This window comes from Ascaphus truei, chromosome 3 (genome assembly GCF_040206685.1).
Source record: "Ascaphus truei isolate aAscTru1 chromosome 3, aAscTru1.hap1, whole genome shotgun sequence".
Classification (NCBI taxonomy): Eukaryota; Metazoa; Chordata; class Amphibia; order Anura; family Ascaphidae; genus Ascaphus; species Ascaphus truei.
Window position 1 is genome coordinate 321,361,324 of NC_134485.1, and position 18,335 is coordinate 321,379,658.

General features: G+C 45.5%; 1 protein-coding gene across 10 annotated transcripts in view; it reads right to left on the reverse strand.

The window, feature by feature from the left end:
* FMNL3 (formin like 3) overlaps positions 1 to 18,335 on the reverse strand; it is a 122,576-nt gene that overhangs the window by 37,114 nt on the left and 67,127 nt on the right. For 9 of the 10 annotated variants that reach the window (XR_012799944.1, XR_012799947.1, XR_012799943.1 and 6 more), the window contains 3 exons: positions 7,829 to 7,912; positions 7,465 to 7,545; positions 6,399 to 6,475 (listed from right to left, as the gene is read on the reverse strand). Coding sequence is in view for 4 of the 10 variants with exons in the window: in XM_075591197.1 (XP_075447312.1) it covers positions 6,399 to 6,475; positions 7,465 to 7,545; positions 7,829 to 7,912 (242 nt within the window). In the remaining 6 variants the exon portion in view is untranslated. Of the gene's footprint in view, positions 1 to 4,349; positions 5,374 to 6,398; positions 6,476 to 7,464; positions 7,546 to 7,828; positions 7,913 to 18,335 lie in introns of those variants that run through there. The other variant, XR_012799948.1, reaches the window with a different exon arrangement.

Below are 18,335 nucleotides of genomic sequence, written 5' to 3' on the forward strand. Positions count from 1 at the left end.
ATAGGAAAGGCTGCGTGGCACGTACAAGTAAAAGTCCCCGAATAAGTGGGTGAGCTGTAATGGCACCGAGTGACGAACAAGCATCCCTACTTTTCCTTATTCCCACACCTACAGTTTCAACTTAAAAAAACCAAAAAAAAAACAACATATTTGGAATAATCCTGCAGCTAATATGTCCCTGTTAAAAGGATGTTCCCCAAAGCCTTTGTTAAACACAACACACAAATTGACATGGAATCTAACACCTAGGGGGATATGTATTGTGTGGCAAACTTGAAGCATTGCTCCAAAACTGGTGAAAATTGTGGCATTGCTCCTTTTTTGCCCCAAATAGCTCCACTTGCCCCGTGAACATTTTGGGGCGTGGTTAAAGGCAATAAGGGGATCAGCACAATATAATAATAGATGTATCACAAGTTGCGCCTATAACTGGTGCAGTGTTTCTCGCTTACATACGTCAGGTTTAGGTGGCATTAACTTCTGCTCCTAAGAGATCTGCGATAAATGTAAGATGCAAGATCTGAAAGCTTCCTATAAATGCGGATGGTGCGAAATTGACCAATTTGTATACATATCCCCCTCTGAGTGTTTATTCACACATGCATAACTGTATGTAAAATGGAATCACGCGTGTGTAGCCACACGCAACGAGGCAGTCTTACACTTTATACAAGGGCAATGCAGCACTGATACTATCACAACACTGTGTGTGTTAATCAAAACGGTTTATTGTTTATACGAGGAACCTGCAGTACGATGTGTTTAATATTTTAACTAGGAAATATTTGTGGAGAGTAGATCTGTCAGCTGCTGTTGGAGTCTGAAGAGAGTCGTAACACCAGTGCGTGCAAAGTATTGCACCAAACAAGCTGTATATAGCAATGTGCAAAATCTGAGCAGCCACAGTGTATTCCCTCAACTTCCCTTCACTGATGCAAATACCTGCTCTGCGGAGTTTTTATTTTCTCTCTGCATACACCGCACACCCGCACTAGCAACGTTACCGCGCCACTGATCACTCGTGTGTGAGGATGTGGTGACATGACACTGAAATGCTGCATGTATATTTTCTGCCCTCGGTTCAATGCTGACATCTGGCTTGAGTTGAGATACACTTACTGTATTTCCCCCGTTAGCGGTTATACACTATGGGTGTTCTCTGCTCTATTTGCTATGCAGCTGCCTTTCGTCTTACTGGACCCTTCAGTGCTTTTCTATGAAGCGTGTGGTTCCGGGTGCAGGAATCCATCACAATATCTGTGCCCAATTTCTTTTGTTGAATGTTTTTTTAACCCGTTTGTAAACTTTGATCTCTACCTAAACTGTCGCCCCGCAAGACACCCACATTTTTGCAAAGTCTCTACAATTGTTGCTCCCTTTCAGACTAAATCGTTCAAAAGAGGCCTCATTCCTTTGTGGTCAGTGGTGGCCATTAATCTTGCAAGTTATATCCTCAAGTCCCCCCCCCCACCCCCTCCCCCCTAACAGGTCAGGATTTCAGGCTATCCCTGCTTCAGCACAGATGGCTCAGAGGGCCAGAGGCTCAGCCACCTGTGCTAAAGCAGGGATATTCTGAAAACCTGACCTGTTGGGGGGCGTAGGGTGGGCGGAGGGACGACTTGAGGGCTGGAGTTGAGCACCCACGAGTTAGACAATATCTCGCCTGTTAAAAAAGATTCCCTGACTGCCCATGCTTAGGACCTCCCCACAAAAGCTGTAGCTTCTCTCTCACACACTCACACTTTGGCATATGACTCAGTCTGACACCAGAGCTGCCGGCTCTGGCTTTTCCTCTCCCGAGGCCAGTAGCCCGCCTATTTCCTGTCTGCTGGCTCTCCAGTTCCCCCCACACACACCACCTCCTGCTCGTTTCCTGTCTGACTATGTTCTATTTCAGGGGGTGCTTTCGGGGGACGTCCCACCTATATGATGCCAAAATGTTATCTCCTTTTTTTTTTTTGCATCTGTAGAAATTGATTTCCCCCCGTCTCTTTTTTTCATACTGATCACATACTTTCCAATGTAGTTTCCCTTATTTTATTTTTTGTAACATGCCAGCCCCACATACATAAAGAAAAAAATGTTTTTATCTTATCTACGTTATTGGCTTCCTTACCCTATATTTTTGTCATTTACTTATTTGTGTCTTCTAACTATAGTTTTATTTTCAACGGGTTCTGTCAGTTCTTTCTATCTTAATAAGTAATTATGTCAAAAAATGATTAGTAAAACAACACAAAGAAGCCCAAGTGACCAGCCCAGGGCAATAATCGTCCAGTTGCTGCCCAAATTGTGTACCCACATCCCAGTTCTGTCTGACCAAAAACGGCTGCCCCAGAACTAAAATTTCCTCCAGGCTCCATCAAGACTATTTCCTACAGTGGATGCGTGGCGGCAATCTGACGATGACCGGCACAGTCTGCCTTTACGCGCCCCATAATCCTTTGCTGCGTGCCAAGTGACAGGCTCTGGCGTACGTTATCCCCCGCCCCCATGCCCCACCCAGCACCAAGCCCGGGCAAGTCACTGCGACTGGGAATATCAACTGTATAGCCTCACTACAAATGGGCATATTTGGGTATCTGTGTTATGGATTCCTTCTGTTCGGAACACAGGTGCAGACCGACAGGGAGCAGAGAGAGGTGCATTCCACGGTCTCCTGGCAGTGAAGGGGTCAAATTCCTCCCATGCTCAGATAATGGAAAAAAAACACAGTCAATGGATATTCCACTAAAATACCTGTATATTGCTAATATACTGACTGTTAGTTAAAAAAACAAATGACACAGTTCAAGTGATATTAAAGAAATGTGAAAAATAAAACAATGAATACATAAAGAACTGAAAATGGCAAATAGACCAATATTCATATTTACATTTTGGGAGATCAAAAAATAAGCTTGGGAGAGCCCGGTAACACTCATTTCAGCTCTGCAAGCCATAAGACACCTTACTGTCCATTTACATGGCAAGGCTGTATGGGGTGCGAGGTTCGGCACCGCTTAGCGAATATGGACCTTAAGACTAATGATAGCATAATTTTACAACATGCAAAAGAAAAGTGGGGACAGCCAGTGTATCTGTACACCGTCTGCTCAAGAAATCCAAAACCTGGTCTCAGACGAGATTAATAAGTAAAATATAAAACCAGATTTGATCACTGTACACATTTTAAAAGCTTATAAAATTATAGAAAACACTTTTGTTTGATTACTAATTACCCAAATTAAATCTCTTAAGAAATGAGCAGAACACGTTGAATTTGTATTTATTTTTTTACGTGGTGGATACAGGGAGATCTCCGGAGCCAAACTACTATTTTCAGCTCCTTGGACACCTCACACTGCCCTGGAGATATGAACTGGTGAATTTACCGGATTTAAATCTCCCTCAGAGGAAACAAAATGGCAAGTAAAATCTCAGGTTAACAGGAAGCCGCAACACTGGATGTGTCTTCTTATTGGATGGCCATTTAATTCACCTTTAAAAGCCAGGAAATAATACCGGTAACTTCACCAGTATCTTGGGAATCGGGAGGTCCCAGAGATGAAAACAGTGCGGCTCAGCTCTGGGGACTTCTGGTTCAGATCATGTAAAAAAGCGGTTAGCGCGGGTGAATTGCACCTTTGAAATACCACTAGTTCACGCTCTACTTGGATGGAACCGATAGCAATAAAAACTGCTTCATAACCAAGTCCTCACTATTGAAACTGATGCAGAAAACACATCCTTAAAGCTACATGTCATATGGCTCATTATTTTTTTAATCTGAGCTACTCCCTTGTCCCCTGACATCCGGGTGCTGGACCATCCTTGGACGTCGGGTGACCATGGCTAAGTTTCACCCCCCCCCCCCCTCCCAAACCGGTTCAGGTAAATAATATATGCCCATGTGTGGCAGAACTGCTGCTTTAAGACAGGTCTGAGCAAAAGGAAGCAGCTTACGTTTTAGCATCTGCTGCGATTCTGTGTCATTGTGGTTTTTGTAATTGAGCCTCAAAGCTTTGGAACACATCTTAACCCTTTATTTGCCAGAGGGTTGTGCAGCGCATTGCTGTGCAACATACAGCAGGCCTCTTCCAAAAGCAGCAAAAGGGCTCAATTGTTAAACAGCCTTTAAAAACCAGAAGAGAAGGTGTTACCTGGAGGAGTGCTTTCACTGTGTTACTGGTATGCATGGCTGAAAATTATTACCACAACCTTTACATCCCCACTCTGCAGGTTTTCAGGGGAGGGGGAAATCCGCCTGTATAAATAAACGTGGCCCATTGCATAATGGGAGATAAGACTGCTAGAAAAGAATGTAAAGGGGCCCAAATTAGCCTTGGAATGTTCTCTGCAGCACCCACCTGCTGACATCTGAGCTACAAAAAGGATGGCCCGTTATGGGATTCTGTGCTGGGGTTCAATACACGGGGGAGGGTCCGCAATAACTTGCAATCAGCCCCGTAAGCAGAGAAACCAGCAGCGAAAGAGTCGGAAGCTGGCACATCGCTCCAGAAATGAGCAGATCCAGTTTGCAGGAAGCGTCGCGGTTCCTGTCCCTTTGCGTTTCCTTCTCAGCTGCCACCTCTAGTCTGTAGCACCAGAATATCCCTGAGAACATCCTGACTCCTACTGCACAGGCCCCTGCATCACAGCTTCAAACAAAGCCCTCGCACACGCTGTCACACGCACAGTCTCTGCCAGCAGTACTCTTCCTGTGTGGGAGACGCTTTGCAGCGGTCATGATTTGCCCGACACGTTAATGGTGACAAAGTGTGACCACGCTAATCAGTCGTGATGTGTGTGAAGATTATAGAAGCGTGCCGTTTGATGTAATATGTGGTTTTTATTTTCTTCTTGTAGAATGGATGGATGTATGCGTAATACTGCAGGAGCACACTCAATTTGAGCCACAATTCCCAGGAAGTGCTATGCCATTCTGTCCCATTCTCTTTATGTCCTGCCTTGTCATTACAGGTAGTCCTCACTATCCAACGTTTCTCTTTACAACGAATGGCATATCCAACAGTTTACAATGCCTCCCTACGGGCCGTTTTTCGACGCCTGAATGTGTTATCCAACGCTCACCGCCACCGATTAACATTGGACTCACTTTACAACGGTTTCACTATCCAACGCTACTTCCAGAACGGATTTCGTTGGATAACGGAGGACTGTCTGTACTCTAGTAAGTCTGCCTGAATGTAAAATAAGAATCAAATAAAGGTTTAGGCTAAAATAACAACATTGCAGCATTATAAGTCGAGTAGTAAGAACCATGCTTAAATGGAGCATTGCACGGGTTAATTCCTTGGTTATGGGAGTAAAGTAGGCATGATAAACCGAACCTTACCGCACAAAACCGTTTCCAAAAGCTGGGCAAGTTATGCATGAAATATACTGAACAGTATACACTTATGAAATGTTAGTTGTTGCAACTAGGACAAGGGTGGCCAATTCTCATCCTCAAAGGCCACCAACAGGTCAGGTTTTCAGGATATCCCTGCTTCAGCACAGGTGGCTCAATCAGTAGCTCAGTCTTCAACTGCACCACCTCTGCTGAAGCAGGGATATCCTGAAAACCTGTTGGTAGCCCTTGAGGACTGGGACCCCTCACTGTATTTTTAACACATGGCATGTGTTTGTTTTTTCTAAGAATCCCAGAAATTAGGAAGCAACTCCCCACAGTCCAGCACCATAAGGAACGGAGTGACGCATTTTCCTCCTCACTCCAGCATTTTTATCTCGCGACTCTTTGCGCCAACATATCACTTTTCTCCTACCGTAGCTCTGTATGTGGGAAAGGGAGATTTGAGCAGTGTCAATGAAAGGAATGATCCAATCTACTAATGTTGATAATGATATTCATGTACGAATAATTAAAATGTATCAAAGGGATTCTCCTGACCGTAGTCATTATGCTTCAATAGTCCATAGAAGGCTCCCTGCAATCGCTCTGCGATGAGCAGCACCGCAGGCCAATGAATAATGCTGTGTGCGCGCAATTTTTTGGCCCTTTCTTAGTGCAATAAACAAATAAAGCACCAGGTCTCAGGTGACAAACCTGTCTGGCTCCCAATGTGCATTATACGTGGGGCATTGATAGACAGCTGTCCCTCTGCAATGAGAACTGTCAGATATTGTATTTGCTCCTATGTACAGGTATGTGCACAGAAATGTATCCATCGCAGACTTAACCGGTCACAAATAGGTTCAAGTAGCAGAAGCCAACACAGGACAAAACGAAACATTACTTCCCTGAGAAAAGGTAAAACACTACATTTTACGGTTTGTTTCCCCATTATTAAAAAATGAGTTACAACACAGTACATTGCCTGGTTTACATAGTTACCAGACAACAATACTCCTAGGATCTCTCCCTAACTTCAAGGGCCGTTCCCCTGGCTATTTACCCGATATGATTTGTCCGGAGAGAAATTTCCAGCTCACGTAGAACTTTGGTGGACTCCTGGACTCGTCTTCTGAATTTCTAAATCGTGTTAGAAGGATAGAAAAAAAAACAAAAAAATCCCCGTTAGCAGAGAGTCCTCAAAGTTATGTGTTATTCAACCTTCTCTTCTAACCACAGGATTTCTGAGACGCAAGGTCTGAGAGAACTCCCACTAACCACCCTGAGCCTACACACATTGCACAAATATTTATGTGGTTTTGTTTCCAGCTGCCCACCTCCTGATTCCCCCAAACTACACATTGATGCCCCCAAACTGGAAACTTTACAATGCAGCCTCAAATAAACGGTATGCAAGTACATCTGAGGAGCGATACAAAATTTAAAGTCGTGCTTAGAAACGGGTTCCGTTATTCTCCATGATTAGGCAGAACTCGTCTTGGGTTTGTGTTGCTGGTTGTGAGTCTGTAAATAACACAGAAGCTGAGGTGATGCCTCGATAATCTTTCTTCTGGAACAGCACAAACCTCAATGCTCCAGCTTAACACCCAGAGAGAGAATGGAAGTAGGAATGGAAGAGTCGGTGCTGTTCCAGAAGAGGGATTAGTCTGGAATCTCATTACAGCGCAGCCTCTCTGACACGTTTTGTGGCACCCGATACATCACAAATCCAGAACGGATTTCTCTGGGTCCCTGCAGAAAAAGCAACATCGCATCTATTTTATCCTAGTGTTCTCTTCCTTCAGCCCATTCACTATGTTCTGATCGCTGTTCGATAGCTTTCTAGACTTCATGTTTCTTAGCACATTGGAGAAATCAACTTTTTCAAAAGTTTGTGTACAATTACATCTATGAAGGCCCATCATGTCGACCTACCAAAAAGGTATAAGAACATACAGCAAACCTTTAGCAGCAATGGGGGAGTTACATAATGTGTTTGTTTAGAGGACAGCTTGTGATAGCAATGCATTCATACCAGCTGTGTACAATGGGACATTAAGCACGAGCCTTCAGAACACCGCAAGCAGGAGGAAATCTACATCACGGCCCCCGAAAAAAAGAAACATCACCTTTCGTGTAACTCCAGGATCTAAAAAGCTCTGCAGTTTCTGGATGTAAGTGTGCGGAGGATTTTTCACTTGAAACCGCTCCTGGTGGGAGAGGGGGGAGGGGAAGAAAAAAAAAACATATTTATTCATAATTGCAAAACACTCTACGAGTTTTAAGACACAAATGAAATGAAGTGAAGTGTTGTGGGTCTGCTGGGCAAGCAATCTAGCCTGTTGGTAGTCCCCAAGGACAGAGCTTGGGTTCCCCTGATAACATTCACCCTTCAAAAAACTTCCACTCCCTATGGGGGGGCGGGGGGAGGGGTGATGTGGCTTGCTCCCTGAAATAACTGGGACTTGGGCTTTCACAAAAGGTGGGAAGTACCTGGTCACAGATCAGGTCCCACTTCTTCTCGTTGTCGTACTGCCTCAGGAGCCGCGCCTTGTCGGGAGGAAGGTTCATGGAGCTCTGAGAGGAGAGAAGAAAGGAAGGATTAAGAGCTGGCTTCCAGTCAATGGAACGACGACGCGCCATCCAAGGCCAAAACTAAATGTGCCGGGTAATAAGCAGCCTTGTAGTAAAGTCTTTGCACTGTATTAGAGCAACCTGCATACGAAAGAAGCTCACCATCCCATTCATTTGTAACCAAATGAACAAGTCAGAGTCGGCGATGGTTGATTCAGAATATGAAAACGATCATTTAGCCGATTAATCATTCTTATGGCATCTACATTTACCCTGATCTTTCTTTTCTAGACTGAACACCACCAGATACATTTACTTGTCTGTTTGAGACACACACACACACACACGATCCAAAATGAAATAAAATATACATTTCTTCCAGTGTTGGTCTGAATAGTTTTTACACACAGTTGATACGAGTCCCGTGTGTTGGAATCAAGTGAAATATCTCTGCCTTTTTTGTCTCACATATTTAATTCAAGTTTAATAATGGCTTTTCAAATCTATGCTTGCAAGTCTACACCAACCAGTATAACTACAAAAGATGTATTCTGTATATACTGTATGTAGCCAGCTTGTCCAGTAGCCAAGCTCTTGAGAAAGGACCGGATGGTCTGAAACGTACGTTGTTGCTCTGGAGCATGTTTGATTGCCTGATGATTTAGTGCTATTAAATTATCCTTTTTCTACTGAGTGTGCAGCGGAAACGCTGTTCTTTGTATATCTACAAGACGGACTGGTGTTCCCTGTCTATCTGCGAGCACCTGAATCTCTGTTAAGTATATTTTTCATTTTCTATTTGTATCATTTTTATCTAAGGCTTCATGTTTGTGTGTACCCAGCATTCTTTTGTTTAATATATATATATATATATATATATATATATATATATATATATATATATATATATATATATATATATATATATAATAAAAGTTAGTTTATTATTCTGTATTTTTTAATCTATGTGCTCCCAGTAAAAAGTATATCTTCGGAGTAAAGAAACTTTAACAAGACTTAATATTATATTCCTGATAAACAATTGATCTTAAGAAATCCTGCTGTGTTTGGTACAGTTTTAGAAGATAGTGACTTCTTAAAGACATTGTGTAGGTGAAGTGATAGCTGTACAAAGTGGCTGCTAGAAGACAAAATAACCATTCATCCAGTCAGCGTGAAACTAAGGCTGCGCTTCCAGTGCCGGAGACCCGACGTCGCGTCAAAACAAATGCATTGTTGCCGGCGCCTGGAGTGGACGCGACGGAGCGACAGCGCTACCAAAAAATGTGGTAGTCAGTAGAATTTGATTTTTGGAGAGACGGTCTCCACATGTGACTGGTCATAAGCCAATCAGAGAGCTTCTCCACCCCTCTGCCTTCCCCCTTGCTGACGTCACTGGCCTTGTAGCCAGCGGCGTCTCCAAAATATGAATTACAACTTTCGCAACGGTGATGTCATCGGTCGCGTCGCCGGCTGTATAAGCGCAGCCTAACGGACACAGATTCTATGTAGCCCAAAGGTTACTAGAGTACATAAGAAAAGCTTCCGCCGATGTTGCCGTTGGCACGTACTCATGCTGTCCTGCACAAGGGACATGAACTCACAGCTTCAATTCTACTCCTACATTGTGCGTTTCTGTCTTTCGTATTAAAGAGGCAACCCCCTCCCAGGACCAACGTGAACTCATTCCAGTGACATGCTCAAAGGGTTCTCATTTAAGTAATTGATACCTTTTTAACCCAAATCTGACACATGCAAGTATTTCAAATATGTTTGTTTTTTTAAAGTTAGGCCGAGGGCATGGTCAGCGCTTACCCGCGCTCACGCTTACCAGTGAGCCCCTGCAGCCGCAATGAGAGCGGCTTAAGCAGGGGCTCGCGCACGCTTCCGCAGGCGTGCGGAGGCGTAGCTCGTAATTTTTTTTTAGTTTGCGCGCGGAGGGGAGCGATGGGCCGGTCACGTGAGAGTTTCGCCCAATGAGGGCGAACCAGCTCCGGGACGTTACTGGCCCGCCCCCGGGCGGCGCACAGACTAAGGCCAGGGAAAGCACCCGCTTTCCCTCAGTCTCCGCGCGCCTCCGCACGGCTGCAGTCCCTATGGACTCTGCCTTAGACTTGGGAAGGGTTTGATTTCCTCTGGCTGCTCCCTTTGTGGGATGTCCCTGTGTGATCAGTAGTAAGGGATTGTACAGCCAGTCTCCCCTTATTAGTGAACCGAAACAGATAAGGACATGATGGGTGGAATAAGGGTAAAGAAAAACGCTCAATGGAAAAACACTTCCCCATTCAGAAGCCCCCAAGTACTGTAATTCAACGAGCCGTGGATTGTACCTTTAAATAGAGAACATCACTTACAAATAATTAAGAGTTATTAGGTATTGGCTCCTGCGTCAAGAGGGTTCCTGGGAGCTGAAAAGGCTTTTGCATAATTCTAGCAGTCGTATACGCAAGGCTCCCACTTACTACATTACAGGTAATAATGCCTTGGCTATACCAGTGTAGTGTAGTTGTAAGCAGGGGCGGAACAAGTGATCTGTAGGCCCCGGTGCAAGTATCTGTACTACCTCCTATACCGGCCCTTCTCCCACTCCACTACCCCATCTGTGGGGCGGGGCCTTACCTGCCGGCGGCAGGGGGGGCTACACAGGCGGCCGTTTGAGGGAGTTAGGCCAAACTTCCGGTGGGGGCCTAACACCCGTGTTAGATCCGCTGAAGCGGGCCCCCTCCGGCAGGGCATAGATGGGCGCCGCTCCACAGGTAGGGTATGGGGGGGGGGGGGGTGGGTTGAGGGGGGAGGCAACGATCCGACTGCTAAAATAAGTGCCGGAACTGCGTTTTTAGCGCGTGCGAGGACGGGCCCCTAAACGTCGTGTGCCCGTTGGTTGCAAGCAGACACGGCCAATGTTGCTGCCCTTGAGAACGCGCAGGTCATTAGTGCCTCTTCACTCCAGTTACAAGGGTAACATTTAAATAACAATAAAAAAAAACAAATACCAGATATGAATAACCAAATACACGTGACCTGAAAAGCAGCTTGAATATTTCAATGGAAAACACAATAAAAACCTTAGCATTGAGCTCTGCAGGGTAATACAGGCTGCTCGAAGTGAAAGGTTTTATCAAACTACTGGGTAACCATATTTATCGCTCTTTATAGAGTTACTCTCTGCCACAGGAGCGGGCAGGAGCTGGAGGAATGGATGCGCATACATGCTCAACACAACGACAGCAGCAATACCGGCTACTCTGTGTGTTACAGCTGGGGTGCGCAAACTTTTCAGTCTGTGCCCTCCTGAGTGCTCTCCCTCCTCCCTGCGTGTGCCCTCCCACTTACCTGGTGTCCGGGGTCATGTGACCCTATAGCGTCATTTGACATTTTGTCATTTCGCCATGGCGATGCGTCGCCGGAAGCCGCCGACCGGGTAAGGGAAGTTACAGAGGCTTCACTCGCGCTCCCCGGCATTTAATTGCAATGCATTGGGGAAGAGTGTGGGGCCTCTGAAACCGCAGTTCCCCCCACTGAAAATCTGTGCCCCCCCCCTGTGTTACAGGATGAGAAGCAAGCGGACCCGGAGTTGGAAAAAAACTTTTTTTAAATGAACGATCTAACCCAATTAAAAGAAAATATTTGGCGGCTTATGATTCTTTGGGAATGAATTCCAAATCATATTTCTTAGGGGCATCTGAATAGGGAAGTGTGTGAATCAAACTGTTTCTGTACCCTTATCCCACCCTATCCTTATCAGAGAGCCCATGCAGTAAGGGGAGGGGGAGAGTGGGAACTCGGGCTGAACAAACTCTTGCTGATCCCACAGTGACATCCCACAAATGGGAGCAGCCAAAAACTCAGCTCGGATAAACTCTGAAGCCGCTCGGCCAATCTACATCCCGAAAACACAATAGGAACTGTATGGCGCAGTTGTCCTGTGTGTAGTATCACTTTCAAGACTATGGGAGCTATGTACTAAGGCAGCGGTGCGCAAACTGTGGGGCGCGACCCCCAGGGGGGGCGCGACACTGCCGACGGGGGGCGCGGGGTTTACAGAGGCCCCGCGCGCTTCCCGAAGGCACTTAAATTAAGTGCCGGGGGAGCTGCAGGGCCTCTGTAAACCTAACTTACCGTGGCTCCGGCGGCTTCCTCCCTGTGTCGCCATGACAACGCGGCGTCAAAATGACGCTGCGAGGTCATGTGACGTCACGTTGCTATGGCAACGTGACGTCATTACGCCGGAGCGCGGGTAAGTTGGGGTTGGGAGGGGGGCGCGGGAGTGAGGGGACAGCCGGCAGGGGGGCGCAGAGAAAAAAGTTTGCGCCCCCCTGTACTAAGGCATGGGGTTCTCAGCTCCAGTCCTCAAGTCCCCCCCCCCCCCCCTCAGGTCAGGTTTTCAGGATGGGCTTGAGGACTGGAGTTGAGAACCCCTGTGTCAAAATGGGGCAGAGATAAATGTACACTTTATGGGGCAGATTACTCAAGCTTCAATGTGGGGTAATACACCTAATCTAACATTACGTGCTATTCAAGCCCATGGCAGTGAACGCAGGATTGGGGGGCGACGGTCAGCTTGGCGACTCCTGGCTTATGTCTCTGCATCAATGTATCGGGGTACTGTCCCATGTGCACCAGTTACATGTGGGCAGTGTCATTAGGACACGTTACCAGGTGCACATATCAGAACGGGATCTTTTCAACGCCGGCAAGTTTTGCTCAATTTGCTTCCCATTTGTGTGTGCCATAATACAATCCGCCAGGACTGAGGTGGCATAAACCGCTCTGCTCAACAATCTGCGCCAGAAGGAAGCCACCCCATGAACACGTAGGGTTGCCAGGCGGCTTCTCCAAAAATACTGTACACAATGGTTAAAGGTGCGACGTGCTCGTTTCTCCATTCTGTTTTCTCCTCTCCTTGGCCCCACCCCCAGGCTCATGACACCTCCTCCTGATTGGCTGCACTACCCAGAAGCAGCCAATCAGGATGGAGGAAGCTGCCCAGCCCCCTACAACAGCTCTGCTCAGGAAAATTCTGCAGCCCCCCCAAGCCGGTCAGGTCACTATGTTTAAAGAGGTAATACCGGACACATAAATGTCCAGTATTACCTCTAATTTTCCACTGGATAGTCCGATTCAATACCGGACACCAGGCAACCCTATGAACACGTACAGATGGAAGAAGGGTTTTTGATCTGGCTGGCGAGTTATGGTGGAATATTCTGTGATATAATTGTCATTAAATCCTATGGGAAAGTGTGATTCTGCTCTATAATTTGGTAAACGTTGCAAAGAAAAGATACCCCCCTTCTGTGATGCTCACTGGGAGAAGACTTTGTCTTTAAATCTTTAACCTCTTCATAGCCATAGACAGTTTATTAGACACAGGATTCCTTACGTCCAAAAATATAAGCAATTCCCATACACACACCACTAGCCTGTTATAGGTATATCTTATGTGGTGATGAGGGGTGGACTGATCACATAAATGAAGTAACAAGTTTAAAGTTACTCACTGCTGACCTTGTGGGATTTCCTTGTCCTGTCGGCGTGCTCCTGCCTTGAGGTATCTGCAAACAAAGTGGGAGGAAATGGCGGTGTATCTGCTGCTGCTGAAGATCACATCTGACCAAAAGATTGCAAAGAACTAGGTGCAAAAAGGTTTATTAAAGGCACATTAAAAACAGCAAAAAAATACCTCTGACGCGTTTCACGTGGAAACCCACGCTTTATCAAAGAGTCCTACTCTTTGATAAAGCGTGGGTTTCCACGTGAAACGCGACAGAGGTATTTTTTTGCTGTTTTTAATGTGCCTTTAATAAACCTTTTTGCACCTAGTTCTTTGCAATCTTTTGGTCAGATGTGATCTTTAGCAGCAGCAGATACACCGCCATTTCCTCCCACTTTATCATTAGGTAAAATACACCTTACTACGTGCACCCCCCTCACAAAAACATTGATCCATCTCCTCCTTCATTTGAAAAGCATCGCAATGCCACATGTGTTGTACTGTATTACCAAGCATACAACAACATGCAAATAGGTGTCAGACTCCGATCTCTCCATCAAACCCAGTGTAGGTTGCACCATCGCATTTTAGTGAATAACTCCCAAAACTCAATTGGTTTCAACAGCAGTTTGTGATGGGCACAATCGCAGTTTAATGAATAACCTTCTTACTTTTAGCACACGCTTCAGCACAATGAAACAAGAAATGATCGCTGCTTTAATGCCACTAGGATCCCAAACAAACTGAAAGCAGATAAAACTCCAAGACACAACCCTGACAGTTTTAGCTCACATGCCCCGAACAATTCACACGTTTTGCAAGCAGGACTTTTCTTTCTCCCCCCCCCCCCCCGCCTCAGTGAGCGCGTTGGAGGGGGGAGTTGCTGTGAGTGTAGCAGAGGGAGTTTCCTGAATGAAGCTGTTCCTGGCTGTGGTTGCCATATTGTTCAGCGCAGCTCCTGAGAAGGCACAAGGAAAGTTCCCACGCAGAACAGGCCCCAGCTCCGGGGGCTGCAGGGAGTGGAGTCTCTGGCCAGCACAACAGCAAAGTGTACAGCAAAGACCTGTTCTCTTCCCCCCCCCAAAGAGAACGCAGACAAACTAACAACACAACACTATTAACCTCTGTAACACACATTGTGTAACCAACACATCAGTTCCAACAATTTAATGACACACACACACAAACGAATTGCCATTATATACTGTATATAGTCTCAATAGGGTCCACTCCCCATACATAAGGGTAGAAAAGCAGTTAATAAAACTCAAAGGAAATGAGAAAAAGTAACCAACCCATATTAGAGATATTAGGTACTGTATACAGAAATGGAACGTATAAAAGCAGGGGGCGGAAGGGGGACTGGGGGGCGGAGGGGGGACTGGAGGGAGGGGCAGAAGGGGGAGGGGGGGGTGGGAAGAGAAAAAAAATGCAGACAGAATATATAATTATGAACCACATCTTTTCAAACTACTCAATACAGTAATAATAAAGGAAGAGAAAACCGAGGTATAATTAGGAGAGTATTCAGCGTAAGATGTCACCACACTTCTTATTTTTGTTTGCCTTTTTTTTTGTACTGAACGCCGTTTTTGGAATATCTGTTTTCGCTTCCGTTCTTTGTGCAAAAAAAGGATACTCCCAAGATTTAAAAAAAAAAAAAAAAAAAAAAAAAAAATAGAACAAAAAACAACAGCCTTAATTTACTGCATCCCAAAACCATGCTCAGTGCTAATCAGTGCTAATCCTTGCCTGCCTCAGTGAAAAGCTTCTCTCTGCTTCCCACACAGTGACTGCAGTCTGCAGAGACAGACTCCCCAGTGCATACTGGATACTACATATTCTCTAACCCAGGGGTGCTCAACTCCAATCCTCAAGCCCCACCAACAGGTCAGGTTCTCCGGATATCCCAGCTTCAGCACAAGTGGCTCAGTCAAAGACTTAGCTTCTGATTTGAACCACCTATGCTGAAGCAGGGATATCCGGAAAAACTGACCTGTTGGTGGCCCTTGAGGACTGGAGCTGGCCACCCTTGGTATAGTTTATGCAGCTTTGGGAACCTCGCAAGTCTCTTCTTCAAGTGCACGCTCAGTAAACCTGAGGGAAAAGAGATGGAAGGTTTCCAAAGCGCTGCACACGCTCATGTTGATCCTCTTTAAAGCTGCAGACCCAGCAATATCCTACATGTGTGTTTTAATAAATCAGTTCTGTTCTATGAGAAAATACTTGTAGCATATTATTTATTTTTTTAACAACTCTGAATGACATTTTTAATGTATTATAACGTAATGTTTTTTGTTTCTATAGCAATCATTTACACAGTCACACCCCCTTCGGCTAGGTCCCCGGTGGTGACGGCGGCGCGCGCCGCACACCATTCACTCGCCGCAATAGTAACAGGCCCCAGTGTCTCCTTGCGTGTCGGCTCACGCAGTGCGGTGGCGCGTCAGCCAGCAGGGGAGACAACACGATTGTGTTCCCGTGCGGCGACGCGGTCACGCGGTGCGCTGGGAGCCAATACGAGTGTAGTTAGTTAAGTTTACTTGTTCTGTTAAATAATGCCCCTTTTCATTTGCATTTCATGTAACTTGGTATTTAAAAAAAAATGATATTTGCTCTTTATTAATTAAGAAAAGTGTACATAGAAATTTCAGGCTAATTTATTCATATTTATCGAGTGTATAATAAATCAGGAGTCGAGACATCCATAAACAATACAAAGCCAACTTGATCTTGAACCTGGAATACTCTTTTTATGGACTTAATTTTTTGCAAAGAATATTCATTATTAACTCTACATACAATTCAAAGACACTATAAATACAGTGTGCCATGCCCCCACCCAGTTTTGGCCACGCCCCCCCACAGATCGCAGTTTTAAGCTGTGCACGTGCTGCCAGGGCGACAATCGCGCGTGCAGCAGCCTCCACCGGGGATTTAGCCTTCCTCTTCCGAAATACAGCCTGGCACACACCCCTTTTTGAGCCCTGCCTTCTCTCTAGCAGTGCGCCAATTGTATGTAGTGACTGCCTGGTCACATGATCTTCTCCACAGAACTTTGCATCGTTGGTCCTCTTCTGCTGAACTGACAGCCATTTAGTGAACCCCCGAGCGAATCTTCGCCGATCGATCACAGAAGAACGGCTTGATCGACAATTTCGCTAATGACTTATTGTGTGGATTGTATTGATGCACATATTAAACCCGGTGGGGGGGGGAGGGGGAGAAACCTGGGAGCTTGGACTGCTGCTTTAAGGTATTACAACCTACATTCAATCTAAACGCCTCTGAAAATTAACCTAGAACATATTTTGATGATTCTGAGTATCTATACAATTCCAACATCCCACTACTTGGATAGAGATCCTTCTACTTGGATAGAGATCCTTCTACTTGGATAGAGATCCTTCTACTTGGATAGAGATCCTTCTACTTGGATAGAGATCCTTCTACTTGGATAGAGATCCTTCTATTTGGATAGAGATCCTTCTATTTGGATAGAGATCCTGACCAACCAGATGTCGTATTTCACTGATTCAGCCAATCAAGTCATAAGGGTTTTAAAAAATCTATCTATTCGGATACCACAGAAGTTAGCACCTTTGCTGTCAGACGGGTCTGACACACATTACACCGCAGTAATATGTGAGCCACTTTAGCAACAAAGTAGCCGCTGCCACTTCCCAATAGGAAAGTCCTTCTCTGCAGCACAGGATTCCACATTGTGCTGTTTGCAGAGGGTTAGAACACACCAGGGATTATTGGCTAAATGGGATTAGTCATACTTGTAATCCTTTACAACGCACAATATTTTTCTGGCTGCCAAGTGTTCCCAAGACCCGAAGCCCCCGTGAAGCCATTCTTTCTGGCAGCAAACGGGTTCAGAACCGTTTAAAGGCCTTTCGTTTGGCGATCATAGTTAAACGAACAACTCATCGATTAATAAACGGGTATCTTATTCTACCTGTGCTGTGCAGTGTTTAATCGTGTCATTGGGTTGTTGCTAATATTGTGTTGTCACTTAATTTACCTTTGTACAGATCCAATTGTCATCTCTTTTTGTGTTATTTTTGCTTTCATATTTCATACTGTATATGCTCAATATTTGAAGGGGAAAAAAATGGAGGTTACGTAAACATCTCCCGGCTGCAAAACGTGAGCAACAGTATCCGGATCAAAACCACAAAATTGTATGTATTTGAATGTTTTCTTTTTTAATCTGATGCACTTCTTCTTTTGCATTGCTGCAGACTGGAAAAAACTACATTCATAATCCCGAAAGAGTCTTTTAAAAATGTGTTCATAATAATGGGCCCGTGGTTAAAGCCCTGGATGAAGAGGTGAGAGAGCCTGTCCTAGTGATACTGGGCATGTCGCTAAAGCAAATGAATACAATTAACCTCGTAGCTGCCAGAGAAGCCAGCGACACTTAGTCCCCCGGGCAGTGAAGAGGCTGATATTAAATGTTCTGTTTTGGCTGCCTACACTACATGGATCTGAAAGCAGTAAAAGACCCCCTGTGTTATGAGGAATGGGGGTAGGGATCTATAAATGGGGAGGTGGCTGGCTGCTGTTATTTTCACTCTTGCTAAGAGGAGCACATCTGTGCAAGCTCCCTGCAACCTCCCCCCCCCCCCTCAGCTCTCAAGAACACACATCCCCAACTCTTGCACACACACACACACAAACTCTTGCGCACACACACACACACACACACACACATCCCCAACTCTCCCCCACACACAATATTTAAAAAAATTCCAGATTCCCAAATCCACCCCCAAACTCTCCACCCCCCCCCTTTCAATCTCACCCCTGAAAAGTGCCCCCGCTGCAGTAGCAGCCTGCAGACATGGACTTCTTTTCAGACACAGCCCGTTAACAGGAGCCAGCTGGCCCATCACTAAGGGTGCAATGTTTTCAGAAGTCACA